Source organism: Otolemur garnettii, unplaced genomic scaffold (genome assembly GCF_000181295.1).
Source record: "Otolemur garnettii isolate 467f Iridium unplaced genomic scaffold, OtoGar3 scaffold00088, whole genome shotgun sequence".
NCBI classification, from domain to species: domain Eukaryota; kingdom Metazoa; phylum Chordata; class Mammalia; order Primates; family Galagidae; genus Otolemur; species Otolemur garnettii.
In genome coordinates, this window is record NW_003852483.1 from 8,148,472 (window position 1) to 8,162,407 (window position 13,936).

At 35.8% G+C, this 13,936-nt stretch overlaps 1 protein-coding gene across 2 annotated transcripts in view; it reads left to right on the forward strand.

Annotated features, from left to right (window-relative positions):
* IARS (isoleucyl-tRNA synthetase) overlaps nucleotides 1-13,936 on the forward strand; it is an 83,122-nt gene that overhangs the window by 3,414 nt on the left and 65,772 nt on the right. For both annotated transcript variants that reach the window (XM_003795050.3, XM_023516237.1), the window contains exons 2-6: nucleotides 3,350-3,475; nucleotides 4,497-4,653; nucleotides 4,940-5,059; nucleotides 7,178-7,260; nucleotides 8,755-8,872. In XM_003795050.3, coding sequence (XP_003795098.1) covers nucleotides 3,357-3,475; nucleotides 4,497-4,653; nucleotides 4,940-5,059; nucleotides 7,178-7,260; nucleotides 8,755-8,872 — 597 coding nt within the window. In that variant the 5' untranslated portion in view covers nucleotides 3,350-3,356. The remainder of the gene's footprint in view (nucleotides 1-3,349; nucleotides 3,476-4,496; nucleotides 4,654-4,939; nucleotides 5,060-7,177; nucleotides 7,261-8,754; nucleotides 8,873-13,936) is intronic.

The following is a 13,936-nucleotide window of genomic DNA, read 5'->3' on the forward strand; positions in this document are numbered from 1 at the left end:
CCTGTGGTCCCAGCTACTTGGGAGGCTGAGGCAGGAGACTCGCTTGAGCCCAGGAGTTGGAGGTTGCTGTGAGCTGTGAAGCCACAGCACTCTACCAAGGGGGACAGCTTGAGGCTCTGTCTCAAAAAAAAAAAAAAAAGAAAAAGAAATTAACTTTTCAATTAGAAATGTTGTAATAGATTGCCACTGAATTGTACTGATTATTATTTAAAATAAGAGTTAATGTGGCCCTTGCTTTGAACTTTTATGTATAAAACTGTGATTTTGGAAATGGAAGTCTTGGAAGGCCTAGTCTCACTGTTCTCCAGAATCACTAGCCTTCCAACAAATGAAGTTTGGTGGACCTGTTCCCTTCTCTGCATATTGGCTAACAGTGACAGGTGGCCAGACCCTCTTAGTCCAATAACTTATCAGTCTTACAATACAATCTCAGAAGTTTCATTTGGCCTTTGATAAGGTATTGTGTCACTACACTGCAGCCTGGATGACAGAGTGAGGCATCTCCACCCCTTTAAAAAAAAAAAAAAAAAAACTCATATGTGGGCCGGCCAAGGTGGCTCATGCCTGTAAATCCTAGCACTCTGGGAGGCCAAGGTGGGTGGATTGCCCTGAGCTCAGAAGTTCCAGACCAGCCTGAGCCAGAGCAAGACTTCATCTCTAAGAAAAAAAAAAAAAAAAGGCCAGGAGTTTGAGACCAGCCTGGGCAACATAGTAAGACCCTGTCTCAAAAAAAAAAATGTTTTTAATTAGCCTGCCATGTTGCAATGACAATTACAACAAAAAAATAGCTGCCAGGAGTGGCAGGCACCTATATTCTCAGCTACTTGGGAGGCTGAGGCAAGAGAAGCGTGTAACCCCAAGAGTTTGAGGTTGCTGTGAGCTGTCATGCCATGGCACTCTATCGAGGGCAACAAAATGCGACTCGATCTCAAAAAAAAAACCCCAAAACTCAAAGGCATTCTTGCATCTGAGAAGTTAACGAGTATAAAAGATACTAGTTGCCACAGACTTTTTTCTTTGATGATTTGAATGGCTTGCTCTACTTAGGCTACAATGCTTTCAGTACTTTTAACATTGGTTAAGGTTTGTAGGTATATTTCTACTCAGTCTCTTCTGACTGTTAAGGTTCTTAAGCACTTAAGATTTTGTTTTCTCTGTTCTCGTTATTAGCAATCTTGTCATCCCCTCCTAATCTGCTGTTGGCTTGGAAATCTGGTCACTAAACTTTATTAGAATTGTAAATAAAAATAAATAGGCTTTGAGAAGGAAGGGGCTAAAGGCTGTTCACTAGATAGTTAAGTCAGATTGATTAAGTTTCTCTGCTTGAGTGTATTAGCAAAACTTTTAACATTTTAGAAGACACTTGTAAGACTCCTCTTACCAGGAGGTATAGGGCTTGATCTTTACAAAAATCATAAATAAACAATAAATGGGGTGAAATGGAAGAATGGGTATAAGTTATATTGGAATGTGAGATTCTTATCTTTTTAGGTTTAACTTTCCTGAAAGAAAAGGTGAGGTTATAACAAGAATAGTTATTTTCTATCATGTGAGTATATGTAAGAAATTCTTAGCTACTTTGATAATTATTTTTGGATTATTAATTATTTTTGCACCATCAGAACATCTAATATTTTTATGTTTAATTTTAGAAATATTATCTACCTTACTACAGTATTATACTGTAAGTAGATATTAATAGTGCAGAACGTGATTTGGATACAATTTTGCAATAATGTAAGAAGTACTATGTACCCCTCTCTCACACACATATACAAAAACAACACAAAATGATTGGTGACCTAAATATAAGCTAAAAATCTGCAACCTTGTATAGGTAATGGTTCATTAGATATGATGCCAAAAGCTCAAGCAGCAAAATAAAAAATACATAAATTGATCACCATTAAAATAAAAAAAAATTGTGTTTTAGAGAGTGCTATCAAGAAAATAAAGGACAACCTATGTATCAGGAGAAGCTTTTTTTTTTTTTGGTATTTTTTATTTTATTTCGTTGCTTATTTTTTATTTCTTTTATTTACTTATTTATTTATTTTGGTTGAGACAGAGTCCCACCCTCTGCCCCTGAGCAGAGTGCAGTGGCTTGGTTGCTCACTGCAACCTCAGACTGCACCTTGTGGGCATCCTGCTGCGTCAGCCTCCGGACTGCTGAGATTACAGGTGCTCCCCAGGGTGCCCAACTGTGTTTTTCCATGTTTTTCATGAGTCGGGGTCTCACTCTGGCTCAGGTGAGCCTCCAACTTCTGAGCTTAAGCAATTCTCTCTCCTTAGCCTCCCACAGTGCTGCAGACGTGAGCCACCGCACCAAACAGGAGAAGCTTTTTATAAACATATCTGATAAGACGTTTGTATTCAGGATAAATAAATGACTCTTAAAACTCAATCATGAAAGACAGCACAATTCAAAAATGGGCAAAGGACAAGTAAACATTTGTCCAAAGAAGATACACAGATGACCAATAAGCACATGTAAATATGCTGAAGTTCACTGATCATTAGGGAAGTGTAAATCAAAACCAAATTAAGATACTGCTTCATATCCTCTAGAATGTCTGTAGTCCAAAAGTGGGCAATAAGGAGTGTTGGGGAGGATTTGGAGAAGTCGGAATCCTCACTCAACTGCTAGGGGAATGTGTAATAAAATGTTACATTCACTTCAGAAAACATTTAGGCACTTTCTCAGGAAGTTAAATGCTGAGTTACAATATGACACAGAAATTCTACTCCCAGCAATAGAATGAAGACATAGGTTCACACAAAAACTTGTTCATGAATGTTCATAGCAGCATTATTTACAATAGCCAAAAGTAGAAACAGTCCAAGTGTCCATAAACTGATGAATGGATAAACAAAACATAGCATAGTCCTAAAAAAGTAATGAGGTATGGACACATTTACAACACAGACAAACCTTGAAAAACATGATGCTATGGAAAGAAAACAGACAAAATGGATCACATGTAGATGACGCATATACATTTTTTTCATTTCTATGAAATGTCCAGAATAGGCGAATTGTTAGGGCCATAAGATTAATGGTTGCCAGGGGCTGGAAGAGGAGAAAATGGGGAATGACTGCTCGTGGTTATGGGGGTTTGTAGGGAAGTGAAAAAATGCTGAGATTAGTTAGTGATGACAGTAGCTATACCTTGTAAATATACTGAAATTCACTGAATTGTACACTTTGTACTTTATGATATGTGAATCTTGCTTCAGTAAAGCTATCATTTTTGAAAAGTATCATAGATAGTGATACGTAAACCCGTTTTAATAATATAGTACTCTGTTCCTAGATTTCTCTTTTGACAAAAATTAATTTCTTTTGCAGCAAAAAAATGGTTCAACAAGTTCCAGAAAACATCAATTTTCCTGCTGAAGAAGAGAAAATCTTGCGGTTTTGGTCTGAATTTAATTGTTTTCAAGAATGCTTAAAGCAATCAAAACATAGGCCAAAGTATGTAAATTTCCTTGATAAAGTTAGAGTCCTTAAGAGTAGTCATTTCTTAGACAGAATTCCATTAAAGCAATAACGGAATTATTCATCTTTATATTCCCAGAGTCTCCCAGCTCTCTATCTAGTGGGTAGTCAGTAGTAGATATACATTGAATAAATGAATTCTTTACTATTAGGGTAAATTTAGTTTCTTTAAGGGCTCCTCTGAGTAGTATATATATATAGTACTCTGTTTTTCCAACCTATCTCTTCATCATCATCCTCATTTAGGCACTTATACCTAAGTAGAAGCCTGTAGAAAACTACTATGGTACTACCTTCACTACTTCTTATTCACCTAAAAAACTAGTCCTTTTATCACTGGGTTTTTTGTTTCTGTTTTTATTGGGTTTTATTGTTGTTGAGATAGAGTCTCACTTTTTCACCCTGGGTAGAGTGAGGTGAAATCTTAGATCATGGCAACCTTAAACTCTTAGACTTAGGAGAACCTCTTGTCTCAGCCTCCCAGGTAGCTGAGACTACAGGCACCCGCCATGACAACTGGCCATTTTGCTCTTGTTCAGGCTGGTCTAGAACTCCTGAGCTCAAGTAGTCTACCCACCTTGACCTCCTGAGTGCTAGGATTATAGGCATGAGCCACCACACCTAGCCTAATCACTGTTTTCATTGTAAATCTTCTCTGCTCAAAACCTTTATGAAATAGTAGTTTATTGCTCCATTTTGCTAATGAGGTAACTCAAGATCAGAATAAATAACTTCCCTCATATAACAGAACTAATAAATGAAGAATGAGTGGTTGAGTGGTGATATCTTCACCTCTGCCATAACTATAGGCAGGATCCTTCTGAAGGCAGGACCTCCAGTAAATACTCAATTATGTCTATCAATTTCTTGATACTTTCTGCTTTTCTTCTTTCTAAGGACTATGATAGTAGCTATCAATAGAATAATGTTGTCATGAGTTTTTATTGTTTATTTTAAAATGAATTAATGTATTTTTATACATTTAAACCTCCATTAGGTTTACTTTCTATGATGGTCCTCCTTTTGCAACTGGACTCCCTCATTATGGACATATCCTTGCAGGGACAATTAAAGATATAGTTACAAGATATGCTCACCAGAGTGGGTTTCATGTTGACAGAAGATTTGGATGGGATTGTCATGGCTTACCTGTGGTACGTTTGAGTCTCTAGCTTTATAATGTTCTGATTTTTTAGAAGCACTAGATTTCCTCATGATAGATATAAAACATTTTATCTTATAATATGTTGGATGAATTTTGACTGTCAAAAGTCTATGTCAGACTTTTTTTTTTTCATTTCTGTAATACAATTTAGAGTTCATTTTCTCTGTAGATTTTCTGAGAACTTATCTTTTTAAAGCTGTTTAATTTTCTAGATTTACATAGTTGCAGTTGTTTCCTAGGGCAGAGTTATTGATAATCTTATCACAAATTTTCAGGAATATGAAATTGATAAGACACTGGGAATCAGAGGACCAGAGGATGTGGCCAAAATGGGGATTGCAGAGTATAATAATCAGTGCCGAGCAATCGTGATGAGATATTCGGCTGAGTGGGAGGTAGGTTGGGTTGTTTTCAATAGAGTGAACAGAAAGTTTAGTTTTAACTCTCAGTTGAAATGGTTTATGGTAACTTCTGCTTTTTATGAGGTGGTCCCCAAAGCATAGCTGTCCGTGTTGTGACACAAGAGAAGTTGAATATCCTCTTTACATTGTGTATCTTTAAGAATGGGTATTTAGCTTCCACCTCCAATTCCATTTCTTAAACTGTTAGCTTAAAATGAACCGTCTCATTCATATTTATGTATGTTTGATTGGTCTTTCATATTTAAACTCCTACCTACCCACAGAATATGACAAATCATGCTGTTCCAGTAAAAAGCTTTTACTTGAATTTTTCAGTACAATTACAAAAATGCTTTAAAAATTCAAGTTTGGACCTGTTCTTATTATATTAATTTGACTCCTTTGTTGCCCACTTAGTAATTGAGCTCCCACAGCTGGTAAAACTCTGTCCTCTCTTATTCTTATGGATTTAGGAATAAAGTCCTTCCTTTCTTCCCTGCTTCTAAGATTAAATTCGTAAATCTATATGATTTTAACACGTTTGGCTTTTTTCCCTTCACATTCTCCCATCTTATCTTTGATCTCTCAACTTACTGTTCTTCATAACTCCCTATTCTGCTAGTGGTGTCATTCAGAGTTCAAACCTTAATCCCTATGATAAAATCAGGCACCAAATCCAACAAGTCTTTCTTCTTAGGTACTAAGCATTCATTCTTACAATCTTTACCAAGCGACTGCAAGCATCCGCCCCAGGGCTCAGCTAGTTTTAGAGATGGGGGTCTTGCTCTAGCTCATGCTGGTCTCAGAACTGAACTCAGGCAATCCACCACCTCAGCCTCCCAGAGTGCTAGGATTACTGGTGTGAGCCACCATACCTGGCCTTTTTATCAAGCTTCTAAAACACCATCATCTTCATTTCTATAACAATTTCTTACTCATTCTCTTCTACATGTTCTTTCCACTCAGACTTCCTTCCAGGTTTTCTCCCCCACAAGACTACTCACTGTGCCCTTCCTCAAACCTTGAGTAGCTTCTCTTCATTGGTGAATAAAGTCTAATTTTATAAACATAAAAGTCAAAGGTCTTCAGTTTTCTCCTAGCCTAACTTTATTTCCTGGTTACTAGTAGGGAGAAACCTCAGTGAGTATAACATGGATATAGATCTTTTTTTTTTTTTTAATCTCTATTATTTTAAAAAAATTGTAACTTTTTATTTCAAATTAATTTCAAGCTTATCAAAAAATTGCAAGAAATAATACAAAGAGTATTTTTCTGCCCTTTATCTACCTTTCCCAATTGCTAACATCTTCAATAACTATAGTATGATTTTTAAAATCAAGAAACTAACATTGACAAAATACTATAGATCTTATTCAGATTTTACCTGTTGCCCTACTAATTTTTATTTCTAATCCAAGATTCAATCCAGGATTATACATTGCTTTTGGTTTTGTCAGGCTTTGGTCCCCTTCAATATGGAATTTTCATTTGGTCTTTGTCTTTCATGTCCTTGTCACTTTTTGCAGAGTGCAGACTGCTTATTTTATAGAATGTCTCTCAATTCTGGTATTTCCTCATAATTCAGTTTTGATTATGCATTTTTGGTAAGAATGCCACAGAAGTGCTATCATGCACTTCTCTGTACATCATGTCAGTGGGCATATGTTGTTGCTATGACTCATGATGATGATAACTTTGCTTCATTAAGATGTTATCTGTCAGATTTGTCTTTTGGAAAGTTTTCCTTTTTAACTAGTAAGTATCTTGTGGGGAGATTCTTTACAAATGTTCCTTTTCCTATTATACTTTAATTCATCCATTTTAACATCTGTTGATTTTTGCTGACACCAGTTATGCTTCTGTTGTTTGCTAAATGCTAGTTTTGATAGACTTTAAGAGTTAAATATTTATACATGGAAATAACATTATCTGCATATAAGATGGATGCCAAGAAAACTGGTTCTTAACCTTAGGTAGTATGTTGTTTGCAGTATAAATTTATTTGAACTGCTGAATGTTCTGTTTTCCCAAAAGACAATGGAGGTAAACACACACTGATGTACGGTAACAAACACCAATGTCTAATACTATTCTAATGTATGTATTTTAAAGTCTACTGTTACCAGACTTGGGCGATGGATTGATTTTGACAATGACTACAAAACTTTGTATCCAGAATTCATGGAGTCTGTCTGGTATGTTTTTTAAAAATTATAAATACAATGATACTCTGTTGTATTAATCAATGGAAAAATGCACTGGCATGAGTTAGCTTGTTTTAAGGTTTATAATTATCTGAAATGTTTCAGGACACTTAGGTTTTTGAATTTAGAATACTATGGATTTGAGAAATATAATAAGATAGAATTATAATTCTATAATTTCTGTACATGTATGGTATTAGCTAGTTCAACAGTAACCTATAATCAAATACATTGGAATTTTTGCAGCATTAGATATAATAAATAAATAGTATCCAGTCTGGACAGCATAGCAAGACCCCTCCATCCCACCATCTCTACAGAAAATAAAAACCTAGCCAGATATGGTGGTGTGTGATTATATATCCTAGCTACTCAAAGACTAAGGCAAGAGGATCATAGAGCCTAGAAGTTTGAGGCTGCAATGAGCTATGATTATGTCTATGTATTCCAGCCTGGGTGAGAGAATGAGACCCTCTCTCTAAAAAAAAACAATTTTTTTTTCCCCATTGTTTAACCTGTCCCAGGCTGGGTCAAACCCTCCAGCTTTGGTGTACGTAGCTGGCACCCAAACCACCTAAGCTGCAGGTGCCACCTTAAAAAAAATTTTTTTAATATATAAATATATAAAAATTTTACACATAAAATAAAGAACAGAAATAGCCTAATGTCAGTTGAGGTCTTTTGTCAAATTAGTCTACAGAAGTGGGGGGCTTTTTTTTTTTTTTTAGTAAGTCCAAGAGATTGTGTACTTGACTTTAATGCTGAAATTGTATAGTGAAGTCTCTGTTCCATAACAGTAAAATATGAAATTTTAGGCCGATGCCTGTGGTTCAAAGGAGTAGGGCTCTGGCCCCATATACCAGAGGTGGTGGTTTCAAACCCAGCCCTGGCCAAAAAACTGCCAAAAAAAAAAAAAAAAAAATGAAATTTTAATTATTTTTACTATCATAATGTAATGATAACAATGCCAGTCTAGACACGTGGTTTAAGTTAGACCTCCTACAATAGTATGAAAATCAATACTTGCCAAATAGGTATCATCAATATGGTTGCAAAGTATCCCAGATATATAACTCAGCCTTGAGGAATTCCTTTTATTAAATTATGTAAAAGTACAAGTGAATTACAAAGCTATTTTATAAGGTACAATTTCTTTGCATTTTATTATTGGTACCTGTACTTGTGGCTCTTACTGTCTTCTCGTGTACCTAGCCACATTTTTATTAGTCACAGTCTGTCCTTCATGCTTGGCTTAAATCCGGGCATTGTGCATGCATGTAGTCCCAGCTACTCAGGAGGCTGAGTCAAGAGGATTGCTTGAGCCCAGGAGTTTGAGGTTGCTGTGAGCTATGATGCCACAGCCCCCCTACTCAGGGTGACAGAGTGAGACTCTTCCTCAAAAAATAAAACAATAATGGCATGAAAGTTTGCATGTGGGAAAATAGAAATTTGGTTGTGTAATTGTAAAACCCCTTCTCTCGTTAGGTGGGTCTTCAAACAGCTCTATGATAAAGGACTTATTTATAGAGGCGTGAAAGTCATGCCCTTCTCCACTGCATGCAACACTCCACTTTCTAACTTCGAATCACACCAGAATTATAAGGTATGTGAAATGCTGAGACTTTTTTAAGCATTGAGTTATGTGGAAATGAAATGATAGTCATTTCAGTAAATATTCCCAAATAATCCCAACGTGCAATGTTGACCTGGGTCATCTATTAGTCTGATGTGTAAAAGCCTCAGTACCTTGACAGGTACTATTAATAGCTTCAAAATGAAGGATTCTTTTTCCATGTAGGATTTATGATGTGTTTGTGTTTTAATTGGGTAGGTTTGCTTGTTTTAACCATATTTTTGTGCCCCTTTCTTTGCTTAAGCCCATCTCCAACATACTTCCTTCTCATCATTTCTTCACAGTTACTGGTTTGGGTGATTTTTTGCCTTATATGAGACCTCATAACATCATTTTTTAAAAATATATGGAAGAAAATTTTAAGTCTGGGTAATGAATGATACATGATCTTTTTCTCTGGTGAAATAGAATTACTTGCCATTGTTGCTATGATAGAAGTATTTTGATATGTCTGGTTTTTATAAGTATTCTGCTTTTCTTTATCTAGACAGATAATAAGCAGTAGTGAGTCTTCTGAAACATGAACTTTATATTCTTGTGTGTATAGTCAGGAGATATTTTCATTTTTCATTTTAACCCATAAAATGACTGTTTTTGTAACTGGTTTTGTTTTACAGTATTTCCTATAGTCTGAAATTTGCTAAAACAGATACATATTCAAATTTATCTAATTTTTTTAATGTATGTTGGCTTGTTTGGAATTCTTGTTTCATGACACATGTTTGAAAATTTTGTTAGTAAAACTTATATTTTCAAAAGCACTTTTTAATCTTTCTCATGTCATATTTGATCTTTGCAAATCCTTGTGAGATGGGTATGATGATTCCTGTTGCCTTCTAAATATCCGTCTGTGATTCTTCATTTATATGTATGTTTTTTTTTTCTTTTGAGACAGAGTCTCACTATGTTGCCTTCAGTACAGTGCTGTGGCATCACAGCTCACAGCAACCTCCAACTCTTGGGCTTAAGCAATTCTCTTGCCTCAGCCACTCAAGTAGCTGGGACTACAGGTGCTCACCACAATAATACCCAGCTATATTTTTGTTGTAATTGTCATTGTTGTTTAGTAGACCTGGGCTGGGTTCAAACCCACCAGCCCCAGTGTGTGTGTATATTCTTAATAAAATATTTTAATGTGTAAAAATATAGGAAATAATGAACATGTGGGTACCAGTACCAGCCTTTGTAAAATCTTAGCATACAAGATCAGACAGTTAAGTTCTTAAACTCATCCTAGAAAAAGTGCTACATACCTCATTGCTAAATATCACTGGGGTCACCTTTGAAGCACTCCCCTTAGGAAGGAGCAGTCCCCTTACAAAGCTATGAGACAATGCCCGCGTCTTGTCTATTTTTCCAAGCAATTTTGGAACTCTTTATGAAATGGCTATCAAAGCTATCATTGTATGGGGTCTGACAGTTAACCTTTTGACCGTGGAGCACTCAGAAGCTAATGATGCCATTTGTACCAAGTGAACAACTTGTATGGAATGCCTATAGATATTGTTCTCAGTCAAAAAGTTAAGTTCAGGAACTCATCCTAGAAAAAGTGCTATAAACCCTCATTGCTGATTATGACTATGATTACCAGATGGCCGAGTGTAGTATTTTGAAGGTAACCATAGTGATATTCAGCAGTGGAGTATCGAGCACTTTTTTTCTAGGGTGAGTTGGCAAATTTAATTGTCTAACCTTGTATTACCTTATTTACTTACTTTTTAAAAACAGTTTAATAAGAATTTCAAGTGCAAGCAAAAGTAGACAAGATAGTGTAATTAACTCCTGTGGGCTTGTGAGGTATCCAGCAACCACTGACTAGCCCATTTTGCCCTATTCACGCAAACTGCACTGTTCTTTCCATTCTTTGAAGAAAATTTCAGATGTTAATTTGTCAAGAAATAATCCAATATAGATCTTTGGTAAGGAATCTCTTTTTTAAATATTACCATTTATTTATTTATTATCACTCCTAAAAAAGTCATCTTTACTCACCTTCAATATCCTTAATATTCTCTGATTATTTAATTCCTAAATGTTATCAGTGTTTACCTTTCTAATTGTTTCATTATTTCTCCTGGGATTATTTAGTGTTTTGAATCACAATCTACCCAGGTCTCACACATAGTGGCAGTTGTCTTTTAGGTCTTGTCTTAGACCATTTTTGCTACTATAACAAAATCCCCGAGACTGAGTAATTTATAAACAAGAAAAAGTTATGTCTCACAGTTCTGGAAGCTAGAAAGTTCAAATTCAAGGTACTGGCAGATTCAGTGTCTCATGAGAGCTGCTTTCTGCTTCCAGTGGCACCTTCTCATTGTGTTCACACATGGCAGAAGGAAGAAGGGTGAAAAAACAAAATGTGCTTAGCTAGTTCCCTTGAGCTCTTTTACAAAGATACTGATCCCACTAGTAGAATAAAGTAACTCAGTCACCCCATGAAGGTCTCACCTCTTCATACTATCACTTTGGGTCTTAGGTTCCAACATAATGAATTTGGGGAAAACTCATACACAAACAAACCACTACAGGCCTATTTTAATCTGTAGGTCTCTTTCCATGCCCCCTAACTCTTTTTCTCTCCTCCTTTTACTTTCCCTCATCCTCTTTATAAGTCTTTACAGATCATTGATTAAGTAACTGGTTTTGTCCTATAGTGTTTCCTATAGTCTGAATTTTGCTCATTATGTCCCCATAATCTAATTTAGTATATCTTGTATTTTATAGAAGTTGGTACTTGTTTTTTCCTTCAGTGTGTATGTCATTAATGAATGTCAGTATTTGTTTATGGTTGTTTTGGAGAGGGTAAAATGTGTATACAACTATATGCACAAATCTCAAGTACACCATTTGATGTATGCTAATAAGTAATACATCTGCTTTTTAAGAATATGTCAAGTATTATGAAGTTAACAGTTGATTAGTTGCCTGATTTTGTCCCTTATGTAAATGGAAGGATCAAATACATTTTTTTTTTTTGAGACAAGAGTTTCACTCTGTTGTCTTAGGCTAGAGTGCTGTAGCATCATAGCTCTCAGCAATCTCAAACTCCTAGGCTCAAGCAATCCTCTTGCCTCAGCCTCCTGAGCAGCTAGGACTACAGACCCCAACACAACACCCAGCTATTTTTTTGGTATGTAGAAACAGGGTCTTGCTCTTGTTCAGGCTGGTCTCAAACTTCAAGAGATCCACCTGAGTGGCTCATGCCTGTGTTAGAATTACAGGCGTGAGCCACCACATCTAGCCCTAATGCATGTTACTTGTATCTAGCTTCTCTCGACATTATTTGTGGTAGTCATCCATGTTTTGTAGTTAAATCTTTCATTCTAAGTTTTCTGTAGATGAATATACCAAAATTTATTTATAAGTGTCCATGAACATTATGGATTTATAAGTATCCATAAATAGCATTGTTATTCGTGATTTAAAATATCACTGTACTTCTCTGCCTTAACTTTTATATTAAATATTAAGTTTGAAAGATTCTCTGTATCACACAGGTAGCTTTGAGTTTATTTATATTTATCTGCTATATCATATTTCATAAAACAAATAGACTGTAATTTATGTTAAAAATTATATTTTATGTTTTTGGAGTATAATTTATGTAAAAAACATATGTTTATGTGTTTTATAAACATTAGAGTTATTTTGATGAACACAGCCCTTCTTTTTTTCTAATAATAGTGTTGCTTATGTGAATTTATAGTATGAATGCTTGGCATCTATACTGGGATTTTCTCCTAGCCAATTATATTTTTACATGTTAGGCCTCCATAATAGTGACCTCCCCGAATTTTCAAAGGTTATGCTTTTCTATAAATAAATAAATACATTCTCATGGGAAAAGGGTCAAGCTGTTCACAAACAAATTGAGTTCCAGGAGAAAGCCTTTCTAGATGTTCCAAAAGATAAACATGGTGATCAACTTGGGATATATAAAAATGGATTTGTTGACTCGTGTATTCTTTTAGGGACATGGAGTAGTGCTACCTTGCCTGTCATTTTCTTTTTCTTTTAAGAGATGAGATCTTATTGAACTGCTGGCCTCAGGTGATCCTTCTCCCATGACCTACTAAAGTACTAGGATTGATTTACAGCCATGAGCCACCATGTCAACCCATTTATTTTTGATGTGACTGAATTTTTATTTATTAAGAATCTGGTTGATCTGGGTTATTATGAAGTTACGTGTGACAATATGTTTATTTGGGGAAATGTAGAAAGCACAGAAGATTAGAAAAAAAAGAGAAATTATACTCCAAGTACCCAACAGCAGTCACTACTACATGTTTTATTGTAGGCTCCCATTAGTTTTTTGTTTTTGAGACAGGATATGGCTCCATCAACCCAGCTAGAGTGTGTCGGTGTTATAAGAGCTCACTGCAACTTCAAATTTGTGGGCTTAAGTGATCTTTCTGAATACGTGGGACTACAGGCACATGCCACCACACCTAATTAATTTTTCTATTTTTTGTAGGTAGGGGGTCTCAAGTAATCCTTCTATCTTGTCCTCCTAGAGGGCTAGGATTACAGGCATGTGCCACCGTGCCTGGCTTCTTTTATGTTTTTTTTTTTTTTTTGTTACTGTTGTTAGATTCGTTATACTGTATGTACTAAAACTAATAATTTTTACATGTTAGTATTTATAACCTGTTAAGACATAGCCAATTTCCTTAAATATTTAGACAGTTGGTATCTCTGCTGACATTTGACTTTTTTTTTTTTTTGAGACAAAGTCTCAAGCTGTCGCCCTGAATAGAGTGCTATGGTGTCACAGCTCACAGCAACCTCAAACTCTTGGGCTTAAGCAATTCTTTTGCCTCAGCCTCCCAAGTAGCTGGGACTACAAGTGTCCACCACAGGGCCCAGCTATTCTTTTGTTATTGTTGTCATTGTTGTTTATCAGGGCCAGGCTGGGTTCAAACCTGCCAGCCCCAGTGTATGTGGCCAGCACCCTACCCACTGAGCTATGGCCACCACCCTGTGACATTTAAGTTTGATACTTTTTTTTTTTTTTGAGACAGGAGCCTCAAG